Source organism: Bufo gargarizans, chromosome 2 (assembly GCF_014858855.1).
Source record: "Bufo gargarizans isolate SCDJY-AF-19 chromosome 2, ASM1485885v1, whole genome shotgun sequence".
Classification (NCBI taxonomy): domain Eukaryota; kingdom Metazoa; phylum Chordata; class Amphibia; order Anura; family Bufonidae; genus Bufo; species Bufo gargarizans.
This window is the reverse complement of record NC_058081.1, coordinates 173,119,322-173,134,831: the sequence shown is the minus strand read 5'-3', so window position 1 is coordinate 173,134,831 and position 15,510 is coordinate 173,119,322. Positions and strand designations below refer to the sequence as shown.

At 45.4% G+C, this 15,510-nt stretch overlaps 1 protein-coding gene across 1 annotated transcript; it reads right to left on the bottom strand.

Annotated features, from left to right (window-relative positions):
• Nucleotides 1-6,260: 6,260 nt before the first annotated feature.
• LOC122929660 (G2/mitotic-specific cyclin-B2-like) lies at nt 6,261-15,051 on the bottom strand. The gene is made up of 9 exons (XM_044283295.1): nt 14,771-15,051; nt 10,414-10,542; nt 9,451-9,564; nt 9,119-9,289; nt 7,351-7,509; nt 7,042-7,278; nt 6,761-6,901; nt 6,552-6,662; nt 6,261-6,477 (listed from the first exon to the last, which is right to left on the bottom strand). The coding sequence occupies exons 1-9, from the start codon at nt 14,789-14,791 to the stop codon at nt 6,373-6,375; spliced, it is 1,188 nt and encodes a 395-aa protein (XP_044139230.1). The 5' UTR covers nt 14,792-15,051; the 3' UTR covers nt 6,261-6,372.
• Nucleotides 15,052-15,510: the final 459 nt, after the last annotated feature.

Genomic DNA, 15,510 nt, shown 5'->3' with positions numbered 1-15,510 from the left:
TATAAGGCTGTGTCCTTAAGGAGTTAAAGGGAACCTGTCATGTGGATATTTGATTATAATCTAACTTTTTATATACAATCATTAACTACTAAAAAGTGCCTTAGATGTATTCACTTACTGGTGTGACAGATGGTTACCGCATAATATACAGACAAAGATGCTGCATGCCGCATGCTAATGAGCTGATTCAAGTCCAGCGTGATGTCATTGAGTCCAGCGTATATTTAATTCAGAGCTATAGCCACTCCCCTGCCCACCTGCTGCTGATTCATATGGAAACATATGAATATTCATGACTCATCATTATCAGCTGGAGCTTTTCAATACAAGATGTTGGCAGATTGACTGGGTCAATTAAAGAAAGTGACCCCACATTTTGCTAAGCGAATCAGTCACTTATTTCTGTTGCCCTTAGTTAGGACACCATAAAACTGGTGACAGGTTCCCTTTAAGGCCTCGTGCACACGACAGTATTTTTTCACGGTCCGCAAAAGGGGGTTCCGTGATCCGTGTCCGTTTTTTCTTCCGTGTGTCTTCCTTGATTTTTGGAGGATCACCAGACCAGAAAAGTGAAAAAAAAAAAATCTAAGTCAAGTTTGCCTTGAAAATGATAGGAAAAAAACGGACACGGATAACAATCTTGTGTGCCTCCGTGTTTTTTCACGGACCCATTGACTTGAATGGCTCCGCGAACCGTTGTCCGTCAAAAAAATAGGACAGGTCTTATTTTTTTGTCGGACAGGAAACACGGACGCGGATGACAAACGGTGCATTTTCCGAGTTTTCAACGGACCCATTGAAAGTCAATGGGTCCGCAGAAAATCACGGAAAACGGAACAACGGACACGGATGCACACAGCGGTCGTGTGCATGAGGCCTAAGGCCCCTTTCACACTTGCGTTGTCTGGATCCGGCATAGAGTTCCGTCGTAGGGGCTCTATGCCGGAAGAATCCTGATCAGGATTATCCTAATACATTCTGAATGGAGAGAAATCCGTTCAGGATGCATCAGGATGTCTTCAGTTCCGGAACGGAACGTTTTTTGGCCGGAGAAAATACCGCCGCATGCTGTACTTTTTGCTCCGGCCAAAAATCCTGAACACTTGCCGCAAGGCCGGATCCGGAATTAATGCCCATTGAAAGGCATTGATACGGATCTGGCCTTAAGCTAAACGTCGTTTCTAAATGGTTACCATGGCTGCCGGGATGCTAAAGTCCTGGCAGCCATGGCAAAGTGTAGCGGGGGAGCAGCATACTTACCGTCCGTGCGGCTCCCGGGGCGCTCCAGAGTGACGTCCGGGTGCCCCAGGCGCATGGATGACGTGATCGCATGTACACGTCATCCATGCGCCTGGGGCGCTCTGACGTCACTCTGGAGCACCCCGGGAGCCGCACGGACTGTAAGTATGCCGCTCCCACTATGGCAACCAGGACTTTAATAGCCTCCTGGCTGCCATAGTAACACAAAGCATTTTGAAGACGTGGAAGTGGAGTACACACCGGATCCGGACAACGCAAGTGTGAAAGGGCCCTAAGTCACATTACCTATTTTTTTTCTGAATTTTAGATCTCATAATAGAGCTGCTAGCAGCAGCTCAGACAAGATGGCTGCCCCCCTAATCACATACTAAAATGTATTATTATTTTTTAATTCATGCACAAAAAATAAATGTTTCAGTACCTAACTTTTTATTGACACTTTTCAAATGACAGAGTAATGACATTGAACATATCCATCCAAACTATTACTTCAAAATCAGATTACCAAATGCATGGACAGAAAATGTAACAGAACAAAGAACAAGAGCAGCATATTATCCAAACATAGGATATGAAGGTGGCCTTAAGTATATATTTTATGTACAAAAGCATCAATTTCTCTGATATCTTAAGGGCTAATGAAGATAGAGTATGGGTGGTTTCACATGGCGTGTAAAGCCAGGGATTCACTGCCAAAGATTTCCATGCAGCAAATCCAGTGTTGTACAGTACAAAAAAAAAAATGGATGAGCCTTTAGAAATCAAATCCACAAAGTACCTCTTGGAACCGAACCAGAGTTCAGGAAATTGTTTATTTACGGTATAAATCAATTTCTGAAGTTATTATGCAAAGTCTCGCAAAACTTCACAAAGTAATAACTTTGGCTCATCGGAGCCAATACATTCTAATACAGTATTGAAACAAAGTTTTATGCAAATTCGCTCATCCCTAATAAAAAAAAAAACATCCCTAAAAGGAGTACACAGTTTTTAAATCTGCAGTATGTCAATTTATACAATGGAGCGTGTGAAACCCCCAGCCATTTCCGCAGTGAATGTATTTAAAGAGTCATGAAAAGTTTTATGCTGCCCTAAACTAGTGACAAATACCCTCAGCAAAACACTGGGTCACTTACTTGAATTGCTAAAAAAAAAAAAAATCTGTAGGCATCCTTATCGTAGGTTCACAGTTTGTTGGAGGGGGTTTTGAGGCAGGTCTTTCAGCAAAAGTCAGAAGGGGATCCAGCGGGAAGGAGAAGTATAAGGCCTCTTTCAGACGGGCATTGCGGGAAAATGTGCAGGTGCATTGCTGGAACACACGCAATTTTTCCACACTAGTGCAAAACATTGTAATGCGTTTTGCACTCGTTTGAGAAAAATTGCACATGTTTGGTACCCGAACTTCTTCACAGAGGTTCGGGCTTGGGATCGATGTTCAGTAGATTGTATTATTCTCCCTTATAACATGGTGATAAGGGAAAATAATAGCATTCTGAATACATAATGCTAAGTAAAATAGCGCTGGAGGGGTTAAAAAAAATAATAATTTAACTCACCTTAATCCACTTGATCGCATATCCCGGCTTCTCTTCTGGCTTCTCTTTGCTGTGTGCAGCAACAGAACCTGTGGTGACGTCACTCCGGTCATCGCATGATCCATCACCATGGTAAAAGATCATGTGATCACCGGAGTGACGCCACCACAGGTCCTGTTGTCACACATAGCACAGAAGACAGACAGAAGAGATGCCAGCTACGCAATCAAGTGGATTAAGGAGAGTTAAATTATTTTCTATTTTTTAACAGCTCCAGCCCTATTGTACTCAGAATGCTATTATTTTCCCTTATAACCACGTTATAAGGGAAAATAATAATGACCGGGTCTCCATCACGATCATCTAGCAACTGTGCGTGAAAATCACACCGCATCCGCCCTTGGTTGCGGATGCTTGCGATTTTCACGCAACCCCATTCATTTCTATGGGGCCTGCGTTACGTGAAAAACGCACAAAATAGAGCATGCCGCGATTTTCACGCAACGCACAAGTGATGCGTGAAAATCACCGCTCATGTGTACAGCCCCATAGAAAGTAATGGGTCGGTATTCAGTGCGGGTGCAATGCGTTCAACTCACGCATCACATCCGCACGGAATACTCGCCCGTGTGAAAGGGGCCTAAGTCCTTCCTTTATAATCCACGTCAACAACTTGGGTCAATGAAAGTGCCCCAGATTTTTGCTGTAGGGACCAATCACTACTTCATTCCGCCCTTAATTAGGGCAGAAAAAAAAATTTGACAGATTCCATCTAAAAGGAGATTTACCATTCAATCCAGGAACAAGGCCTTGTAGGGTATAGTTCAGCTAAATGCAATGATGCCTTTCACTTGGTGATCTGTTGCTTCATTCTGGAGAATTACTCTTATACCAAATGCAAGTGATCAGTTAAGTGCACCAAGGGTGGGCCCAAGTCACTGCACAATTGCTGCTCCATGATTTAAAGGACCAGGTTCATGGATAGCCCTGTCAAGAAGCTGGAAGAAGGGGGCCTGAAACAGGGGTTGAGCCCATTCTCTGCGCACCTTAACTGCTCATTTTCTCCATAAGGCAATGGATCACCAAATTAAAGTTACTACTTTGAGCTGAGCTAGCACTACATGGCATGGTACCTGGTTTAACAGCAGGTTTTCTAGTTATAGGATTGCGGTAAATGTGTTTAGGCCTGGGGAGAAGAAGAAGTGAATGGGTTTGCATTTGACCTGCACAAACACAGATCGAGAACAGTGTGCACGAGCCCTAAAAAGGAAGAGTTACCAATTCCTATAGGCTTCCCCACCCATCTAGTCATAACAAAAATTATTTGTTTTAGACAACCTCTAGTATGGCAATTTAACCTATTTATAGTCAACTGCAAGAACTTTAAAAATGATCAAGGGTATACACTTGCTGTTAATGGGGTTGTCCGGGTTCAGAGCCGAGCCTGGAAGTAACCCCATTTCCACCCAGGCAGCCCCCTGACTTAAGCATTGGAGCAGTTCATGCTCTCCTTTGCCCTGCGCAGGGCAAAAGGCTTTTTCTTGAGTTTGTGACAAACAAGGCTCTCCTTAGGGATGCCAGGCTTCTGCCCAGCAGTGAGGCTGGTGAAGTCAAACAGCTAGGGCAGTGCTAAAGCCAGCCACACTGCCGGAAGGAAGCCTCTGCCTAGCAGTGCGTTATGGTAACCAAGAGCCCTTGCCCTGCGCAGGGCAAGGGAGAGCAGCGGAGTATGAAATGCTCAGATGCCATCAGGGGCCTGCCTGGGTGAAATTCTGAGTATGTCCAGGCTCAGCTCTGAACCCAGACAACCCCTTTAAAAAAGGAAACCTGTCACCATGATTTTGCGCATAGAGCTGGGGACATGGGCTGCTAGCACATCTGCAGTACCCAGTCCCCATAGCTCTGTGCTTTTATTGTGTTGAAAAAACGTTTTGATTGATATGCAAATGACCCGATATGAGTCCTGTAGCAAGGAGCCCAGCACCGCCCCGCGTCCTCCGAATCTCCTCCTTGCTGGCGTCCGAGCTGGAGCGCCGAAAGCTCGTGATGAGGCTGACACTCCAGCTCTGTGACGTCAGCAAGGAGGAGATTCGGAGGACGCGGGGCGGTGCTGGGCTCCTTTCTGCTGGACTCATCTCCGGATACAGGACACATCAGGTCATTTGCATATCAAAACAGTTTAACACAATAAAAGCACAGAGAGCTATGGGACCTGGGTATTGCAGATGTGCTAGCTGCCATCTAGCAGCCCATGTCCCCAGCTCTATGCGCAAAATCCTGGTGACAGGTTCCCTTTAAGGTGCCAGCAATGCTCTGATGAAGAAGCAAATGCTCAGTTACGGTGTGCTGCAGAGAAACCTGACATTTAAAACGTGAAACTGCTGTCCAAAAAGAATCCTTTACGGAAAGCAATTAGTGTTGAGCGAAGCAAGCTTCAGATGCCTCATCTGAGATAGCCTTGTTCAAAACTTGGAACACTGTATGGAGATCCATCTCTGTACAGTATTAAAATGTATGTGCTCAGATGAAGTTATTCATGAAGTAGTTGATTTAAAGTGGAAAACGACTTTAAAACCTGAAATTGGACTTTGCTTCGGTTCCAACTAGTACCTTGGAAGCAAAGCAGAGTCCGGATTCAAGTTTTAAAGTAGTTTTCCCACAAAAAAATAATTCATTTAACGAAGTCATGTGCAACTTTGGCTCAGCGGAGCCCACACATTCTAATACTGTATGGAGCGATCTCTGAACAGGATTATTCCATACTTTTGAACAGAGTGACTTTGGATGAAGCAGCCAAAGCTTGCTTTGCTCAACACTAAGCAATTACTAGTCCCCATACAGAAGTTCCCTGCATGTAAATGCAGTGCTTGCCACATGAATAGAAAGGAATCAGGATGAAAATGGTTCATTCCCAAAAATTCCAATGTCAGGCCAAGTGAAAACCATGCTGGAGACTGGCATGAACAAGCTGCTAACCCAAGTTATAAACGAGAACCTGTCACCATGAAATTGCAATGTAATCTGCCAGCAGCATGTGAGGAGCTGAGCAGATTGTTTTTATTGGAAAACATCCTGTAAAGCTTGGAACCCATTATAATTACAACTCATTCTGGCTTTAAGGTCAAGGCAGGAGTCATTAGTAAGTGACAGCCTTCCCCAGATTCTACAACCCTAGCTCGCTGATGAAGCCCAGAATGAGCAGGAGTTTAAATTACAAACTTTGCTTTTTCCCATAAAACAATCCGCCCAACTCTTCCGGTTCTACAACAGGCTGCATTTTCTTGGACACGTTTCCTGCAACTTCTAGGCCTACAGGAACAATTAGTGCTATAACCTGTCAACATTTCTGAACACAGCACCAATGCCTAGAATTCAACCCAATAGAAACAGTTGTCTTAAAAAAAACATGTTTATTTAAGAGAGAAATGTTAAAGCCGTTTCCCAAAGCTCTCGGAACATAAAAAAAAAAAAAAAAGTTATAAAACCATATTTACAGAGTCAGCAGCATTAATGCCCAAAATGGCAGTGTTATAAAAGTGCAAAAAGTAAAGTCCTCGTGCCGTACAGATCAGTTTTATTAGGAGGCAAAACTTCCAGCTAGGTCTGTAATTATTGGAGACATCAGTTGTGGGATGGTGCTGATCTTCATTAGCTTGCTGCTGGCATACTTGGATCTCACAGCCTGAAAAAGATAAAGAATTTACAGGCAACTATTGATTTAGTCACCAAGTCTCTGCCCCTCAGTCTAAAACATACCACATGCTTCGTCAGGTTCTTGTTGACTTTGGTAACATTCTTAGCCAGGTGCTTCATGATAAGAGACAAGTCTTCCTCAGAGTACCCAGTGTAGTGATGCTGAGTAGCTCCCTAGAGAATAAGGCAAAAGTACAAGCCAGTGTTACTTATGCAATGGCTATGCTGGATCAGCATGCTCCCACACAACCTTAAATACACATACAACTTACCCAGCTGCCCTGACCAAGGACCTTCTGTGCCAGACAGAGTGCAGCTGATGCTATTTCAGAAGGTCTAAAGTGGACCATGTCATAGTCAATGAGGGTAAGCTCCATTAGATACTTTGCTAGTGTGTGCTGCTCTGCATCAGCCTGTAGAGAGACCAGATGTTATAAGGCATTCTAACAACTCAAGAAGCCTTATGGCTAAAATTATACAAGTCTTTCAAATGCATTTGATGCCAGGCCAAGTTGCCCACTGCTCCTTCCCCATCAGGCTGCTGGACACTTACACTGCAGGACTTTGAAGCACGTCTCAGGAAGTGAAGTGGTAGTGGACGCCCCAAGTCAAAGTTCAGCTCACGTAGCATTAAGACTTCCATTTCTCTAATTTGACTTGCTGTGTAAGCATTGTCTGTGATGTAAACAAAGTCAGCAACCTCTGGGGTGTACATCTCTTCATATTTGGAAGCCACAAGAAGGGCAGTTACCCCAACCAACTGAAGTTTTCCACGAGAGATAGGTTGAACCTATGTACAGAGAAACAGTTTTAGAGCGATATCTCTATCTAACACAAGAAGCCACACACAAGTAGCACTTACTTGAAGAAACCGATCCATAGTGGCAATACCCATGTACAGCGTTTCCTGAAGTAGTTGGAACCTGGAGTGTACTTGGACTATCCAGTCAACCAAAATAGCCCTCATTCGTTCATTTACTTCCTTTCCCTCCAGGTATCTTGGCTTTATTGACTGCTCGAGCTAGAGATGACACAAAATAATAAATTAGTTTACAAGCACTTAGAATTTTAAGATTTAACCTTCCCGACAACGCCGTAATAGTACGGCACAGCGGGATGCGACTTGCCGCCCAATGCTGTACTATTACTGCAGGCTGATCAGGCGGGTGCAGCTCCAGCAGTGACTGAGTGAAAACAGATGCTGGCGCATTAACCCTTGATGTGCTGCACGGCACTTGTGATGTGTGGAGGGCGAGAGCTTCCAATTGGTTCCTGTGCCGCTGTGACAGGGGACCCGATTGCAGCCCGATGCCTTACTTGGGCATCGTGGCTGCATTCCTGTAAGATTCAGCCCCCTGGATCTCACAGGCAAGCAGGCTGCAAGTGTATTACACTTACATTGTAAAGGGATCAGACCCCGTAAAAAAAAAAATTTTGGGAAATTCAGAAAATTTTCAAGACTTTCTTCTAAACCTTCTAATGTCCCCAAATAAAATGACATTCACAAAGTGATCCAAATATGAAGTAAACATATGAGGAATGTAAAGTAATAACCATTTTTGGAGTTGAGAAATTGAAATGTGTAAATTTGCAGTTTTGGTAAATTTGTTTTATATAAATAAAATATTTTGGCTCAATTTTACCACAGTCATTAAGTACAATATATGACGAGAAAATCTCAGAAAAGCCTGGATAAGCAGAAGCGTTTAAGTTATTACCACATAAAGTGGTGGGATGAATAATGGCCTGGGCAGAAAGGTAAACTGGACCAGGGTTGAAAGGGGTTAAGGCTTTTCACACCAGTATTTGAAGCTGGTCCCCAATAGTGAATGGGACTTGCTTTCGGCAGTGCCAGAATGCTGTTCCCTGCAAGTGTGAAACAGGCCATATACAAGCCTTATTAAGCAGCCCTCAAGTCTTTAATGGGTCATCTACAGTTTTGAAACTGGTTAGGAGGTATGATCAGGAGTAAGTTCATAAAATCATGATCGAACTCCCATTACTCCAGTGCTGAAGCACTCACATGAATTAAGTGATATCACTGCTGTACCAACCAGGGCCACTGGAGCAGTGAGGATTGAGCTATAATGTAGGTTTTGGTTTAGCACATTGGCTACCCTTTGCCATGTTACTGAAGCTCAAAACCTCTCAAGTCCAATACAAAAAGCAACTTACCGAGTTCCTTGCTAAGATCACAGTAGACAAGCAAGCTCAACATCTGTAAACCAGTCTGGAGACTGACAGGTGGGGGAGGGGGCTTCCCATCATTAGTCAAAACCCTGAATTCTTTAGCCATCTAGTAACCAAAGCCCTGACAAGTTACACATCTTCTGTCTAGATGGTTAAATAGTCACCAACTTTAATGTCCTACAAAATTTTGAGTGGTGGGGGTCCAAGTGGCAAGACCTCTACGATAAGGGGGAGAGAAGTGTGCGCATATTGCGTTCCATCATTGCTGCACAAGAAATGCCCCATAAAAGTCTAGTTCAATCCTCAGCAGCAATGTGTGCGCTCATATCCCCTTGTTCTAAAGATCAGTGGGAGTCTCAGCACCCAGACCTCCACCAATAAAAGTGTAAATCTGACATCTCAAGCCACCAACTATTGTAAAAACCTAGGTTAGCACTTACCTCCAGCTGTCTCAGGTAGTTGTAGATATCCAATACATACTCGCTGCATAGTTGTGGGTTTCCACCATCTTCAGCATCAATATCTTCCACACTGTTCAGAGCATCAGAGAAAGCTTGACAAAGTTCCTCTTCCTCCTTCATCGACACGTCCATAGGAACTGGAGAAGATTCCTTCAAGACATGTTAGAAACAATAAGACCCTGCCATATTCAGTCACAGGCTCCTAATATACTCCCTAAGACCTAAACCATTCTACTTTAGAAGCAGACAACTGGCAATCCAGAAAATCCTATACACTTCAGTAAAACTGCCTTCCACAACCAAAAACTTACCTTAGCTGGAGCTTCAATCACAGTCCCTTTTACAGGGACAGCCTTAGGTTTTGCATTGGCATTTGCCACTTTAGTAGTTACAGGTCTGGCTGGCTTCACCACAGCATTTGAGTTCTGTCAATGATAAAAGCACAAGTTCTGTTTTAATAAAAAATTAAGGGGTTCTGCACTTCGTTTTAACTGATGATCTATCCTCTGATCGGTGGGGGTCTGACACTCAGGACCCCCGCCAATCAGCTGTTTGAGAAGGCAGCGGCGCTCCAGCAGTGCCGCGGCCTTCTCACTGTTTACCGCAGGCCCAGTGATGTCATGACTAGTATCAACTGGCCTGGGCTAAGCTCTGTTCCCTTGAATGTAGCTTAGCCACGCCCACGCTAGTTGATACTAGTCGTGACGTCACTGGGCCTGCGGTAAACAGCGAGAAGGCAGTGGTGCTGCTGGAGCACCGCTGCCTTCTCAAACAGCTGATGGCGGGGGTCCCGGGTGTTGGACCCCAGCCCATCAGATGCTGATCTATCCAGAGGATAGATCAGTTAAAACTGCAGAACCCCTTTAAATACAGACAGCTCATCCAATAAACCAAAGTCTAAAAAGGTACATGCAACTACCTCACCTCATTCTGCAGGACTCACTGAGTGGGCAATCGAGCCTAGGTGCAAACTTAAGCCAACTGTAAGTACTGCAGAATGACAGGATATTTTTCCAGTTTTTTTAAGCAGCCATGACTTTATTGGCCTGTCTGTATAATGCCTTGTTTCATGAGATAAAGATAACATTCTGGTGCTCGTCAGCAGTACAAGTCAAGTTTCATAGTTCATAGAATTTTTGGCATTGTAAATCTAGAAATAGCCATTTTTTACATTACAGCAGGAGTGTCCACCTCCTAAAACAGTGGGTGGTCCTTAACAGGTTAATCATTCGTGGTCCAGTAAATTGCATGATCTAATGCTGCACAATACATACCTTGACCACAGGCTGCTTGCCACGCACGGTCACCTTATTTCCTATTTCTCCCAGAGCTGCTCTCCTAATATTCATCTGAGCTTTAGCTCTCATCGCTCCTGCAACAGCATTGTCCGCTTCACGGGAGATCTGAAAAGACAAGTACAGGTTCAGTGACCACAGTCATGAGTTGTGCTGGAAGGCGTACAGCTGTGAGCACATCCATGTAACTGGCTGGTACGATACCACGCTGCTCTCATCGCCTTAAAGGGGTTGTCCGGGTTCAGAGCTGAACCCGGACATACCCTTATTTTTACCCCGGCAGCCCCCCTGAGCCTAGCATCGGAGCATCTCATGCTCCGATGCGCTCCAGTGCCCTGCACTAGATTGCGCAGGACACGGTCTCTTGTTTTCAAAAACACACTGCCGGGCGGTAACTTCCGCCCGGCAGTGTGTTCGGTGATGTCACCGGCTCTGAGGGGCGGGCTTTAGCTCTGCCCTAGCCGCTTTACTGGCTAGGGCAGAGCCAAATCCCGCCCATCGGTGCCAGTGACGTCACCGGGGTTCCTGTCAGCCCCGGAACTCAGAAAAATGCCTTTGCCCTGTGCAATTTAGCGTGTCAGAGGGGGTGCCGGGGTGAAAATGGAGGGCTGTCCAGGTTCAGCTCTGAACAACCCCTTTAAGTTCCAAAAGGTTTCTCCAAGACTTGGGTCCATGTTAATTACCCATCCTGAGGTTAGATCATCAATACAAGATCAGTAGAGCCCTGGGATGGCTGTGGATCAGCTGATTGAGCGCTCCCTCAGCATTGTATAGTGTTGTGCTTTGTAAGCAAATCCTGGAAAACCCCTTTAATGATCATGAAGGGGGGGGGGGGGGTTTGGGAGTGACTGCTCTTGCCATTATTAAGGTGAGAAAACAGTCCCAGCCAGCACTCACTGTTTCAGTAGCTCCCACTGCACCGCATGAGAATAGCACAGAAAGCTATGGCATTTCCGAGTTAGGGTCCAAAACAGATAGCAGCTGTGAGTTCTGCATTTTACAGATGACAAATGGCCAGCCCTATGACTGAAATGCCTGTTCTTGTCCACAAATGTGAATAGGACATTGCAGGGCCACAGAACGGAACTACAGATGGACAGCACGTGGTGCGGACACATTATAATGAATGGTTCTGGACCTGTCACAAAGTTGAAGAATGGACGCAGCCCCAGAACTATGAACATCTGAATGGACCCTTAGGGAGGCAAAGCAGCTCTCATGCACCATAATGGGAGCTACTGATTCCCAGCCGGTTGGGGCAGCTTCTCATCTTGTAACTGGTAGTGAGGAGAAAAATAAAGAGTGTATATGTATATATATATATATATATATATATATATATATATATATATATATATATATATATATATATATATATATATATATATATATATATATTTTTTTTTTTTAGGGCATATATTTAGGGCAGAAGGGAGGAAAGTTATTTACATGGGACTGAAAGTTGGGGGTGATGTTATTTAGGGTACTTTAACACTTGCAGCAGAGGATTCCAGCAGGCAGTTCCATCGCCGGGACTGCCTGCCAGATGCAGACTGATGGCATTTGTCAGACAGATCAGGATCCTGTTCCTATGACAAGTGCATTGAAATGCCGGATCAGTCTCTCCAGTGTCATCCGGAAAAACAGATCTGGCATTTATTTAATTTATCTATATCTATATCTATATATTCAGTCCAAGCATGCACAGACTGCAATGCCAGATCACTAGGGGCCGCATCCAGCATTAATGCATTTCAATGGGAAAAAAAATGCCGGAGTCTGCATTCCGGCAAGTGTTCCAGGATTTTGGACGAGATAAAACCGTAGCATGCTGCAGTATTATCTCAGTCCTGAAAAGGCAAAAAGACTGAACTGAAGACATCCTGATGCATCCTGAACAGATTGCTCTCCATTCAGAATGCATGGGGATGAAACTGATCAGTTCTTTTCCAGTATAGAGCCCCTGTGACGGAACTCAGTGCCAGAAAAGAAAAACCCTAGTGTGAAAGTGCCCTTACATAGGAATGCATGTTGGAGGAAGTAATATTCATATCAGACTGAATGTTGAGGGGTAATGCTATTTACATAGGACTGCATGTTGGAGGTGTCTGGAGGGGGGGGGTGTTGATGTTATTTACATGGGACTCTATGGTGGAGGGGCTGAGGAAAGTAGTAAAGGAGGAAAATAACTACAGGGGCATTATAAATACTGGGGGCACTTCAGTGCAAGCATTATAAATCCAGGGGACATTAGGCACTTATTACTACTGAGTGCTCCATTAGAGGGACTTCTAGATCCACATTATTTCTACTAAGAGCACTATGTGGGGCCTCATTACTACTGAGGGGTCTGTAGAGCTTTATTACCACTGGGGAAACAATAGGGGGGCCTTATTTCTACAGGGGGGGGGGCTCTGAGAGGGCATCATGAATACTGGAGGGCTGTTCTAATGGAGGCACACTTGGGGAGCACCATCACTGTTGGGGGCACTGTAGGGTGCAGTTTTACTAATAAGGGCATTCTAGAAGGGAATTACTATTGGTGGGACTATGAGGAGCTGTATTACTTTGGGGCACACATTTTCCTTCAGGATAGTATTTAGGGGTATGGGGGGGGGGGGTACAGCAAGCAGCAGGATAACAGTGAGGACTCCAGGTTGAGAGATTATAGAAATGTGAGGAAGCCAAGATGTCCGCGTGTCACACTGTACAGAGACGAGGCATGGCTGAGAGAAATTGGACAGGACCAAATGGAGAAGATCTACACCAGAGGAGACTTCACCTGAGAGGTATGTGCTGCTGTATAGCAAGTACAGCAAAATCTCTTCAGTGCTAGTGTTTTCTGGGGAGGGCAATGCATTTGATCAACTCAAAATTGGGCCATATGCATTAGGGCTTGGGCCCCAGATCTTTTGAGACCCTATCAACACCCCTTGGGGTACTTTCACACTAGCATTTTTGTTTTCCAGTATTTAGTTCTATCCTAGGGGCTCAATATCAGGGGGGAGGACTGTTTTATTCCAATGCATTCTGAATTAAGAACAATCCGTTCAGGATGCATCAGTTCAGTCCCTCTTACGTTTTTTGGCCAGAGAAAATACCACAGCATGCTGCAGTTTCCTCTCCGGCCAAGAATCAAACACTTGCCAGATCCAGCATTAATTTCCAATGAATTGTATTAATGCCAGCCCCAATTGTTTCAGCAAATTGGATCCATTTCTGAGCAGACCAATAAAATATAAATACCAGATCTGTTTTTCCAGATGACAACCGGAAAGACAGATCCGGTATTGCAATACATTTGTTAGACAGATCCGGATCCAGCAACAGAATTGCCTGCCATAATCCACTGCCGCAAGGGTGAAAGTACCCTCACCTGTATAATACAGATACCTTCTGGGTGCATCCCACACTCCCCACCCACCACTAGTAACAGCTACTCATCCATAGAGGACATGTTTTAGTCTGCAGAATGAAGACTGGTCCGCAAGAGAAACATAAAAACTCTGGCAAGTGGATGTCCTGTGGAAGAGAACAGGAGAAAGGAAGCACCGCAGGCACAACCCCATGTACTTTGGTCAGTGGGGCCCAGGATCAGGAGGCTTCCCCCTACAGAACAGATCACTGTCACCGAGGAGTCACAGCTCAGGGCTGGAGACCATCAGCTGGCCCAGGCCTCCTCTAACATACAGGCAGCAGGATCCTCCCCGAGTGGTTACAGGAGAAAGGAAGCACCGCAGGCACAACCCCATGTACTGTTGTCAGTGAGGCCCAGGATCAGGACAGAACACTGTCACAGCTCAGGGCTGGAGACCATCAGCTCATGTTCGGCCCGGGCCTCCTCTAACACATACAGGCAGCAGGATCTGCCCCGAGTGGTTACAGGAGAAAGGAAGCACCGCAGGCACAACCCCGTGTACTGTTGTCAGTGAGGCCCAGGATCAGGAGGCTTCCCCCTACAGAACAGATCACTGTCACCGAGGAGTCACAGCTCAGGGCTGGAGACCATCAGCTGGCCCGGGCCTCCTCTAACACATACAGGCAGCAGGATCTGCCCCGAGTGGTTACAGGAGAAAGGAAGCACCGCAGGCACAACCCCATGTACTGTTGTCAGTGAGGCCCAGGAGGCTTCCCCCTACAGAACAGAGCACTGTCACGGCTCAGGGCTGGAGACCATCAGCTCATGCTCGGCCCGGGCCTCCTCTAACATATTCAGGCAGCAGGAGGGCTGTACAGAAGGATGGAGCAGCCAGCCGCCATGATATGGAGGGGCCTGCAGGAACCGAGACAAGCGCACAAGGCATGGCGGCTCCAATACAACACGAGCAGTACTTACAGCAGCGCGGCGGGTAGCCATTCCAACACAATCACGGTAAAACACGAGATAAAATCACTAAAACCACCGAGGCCTCGGAGCAGCGTCTGACTCCCACAGCGCCCAATCAATTTTAAATATTGCTACGTGTCTCCTGATTGGTCGGAGCTTGTGGGAACGCTCACTTCCTATTGGTCTAACGGCTCATTGCAACTGCCCTGGAAACCAATGGAGTTAACACGTCTCTATCCCCTCCCCCTCCTGATCTCCTGCTGCGGGTCGTCTGTAATGTAAAATCCTGAGCAAAAACCGACTAAACATTCGAAATCCCGCGAGAAAACATTCCGCAAAGAACCATGGGAAATAGCTGCCCACGTCACGTATTGCCTTTTGAAGAGTTTTCCACCACACACGCCTCGGAGTCACATGACCTCCTCATGTGACCGTCGCCTCCTGGAAGCCCATACATTCTAGTCACCATGTTGTGACTGTGTTTCTAAGTGGTAGTTTGCTTGGCTGGAAGTCCATTTTTTGTAGACCTCTGATTGGAAAGTTTTCTCATTTTTTTTTTTAATCTCTTATGGAGAATCACGGTCCTTATAGCATATGTAATTAACCCATTAATTACCACCACAGTATATAGCAAATAATCAACTTTTGGGACCTGAACTGCATTGGAAGAAACAGCCTCTATACCTCAACTTTCTCCATGTTCTGAGGACAGTTTTGGTTTATTGTGCAAAAGAAATACCTTTGAGGTT

What these genes read in the sequence shown, in the direction of transcription:
- LOC122929660 (XM_044283295.1), bottom strand. Translation starts at nt 14,791, where the DNA reads ATGGCTACCCGCCGCGCTGCT. An exon ending in GTGCTTCAAAGTCCTGCAGT is followed by an intron (nt 6,902 to 7,041) that starts GTAAGTGTCCAG and finishes GTCTCTCTACAG; the next exon opens with GCTGATGCAGAGCAGCACAC. An exon ending in TCCTTGGTCAGGGCAGCTGG is followed by an intron (nt 6,663 to 6,760) that starts GTAAGTTGTATG and finishes CTTATTCTCTAG; the next exon opens with GGAGCTACTCAGCATCACTA.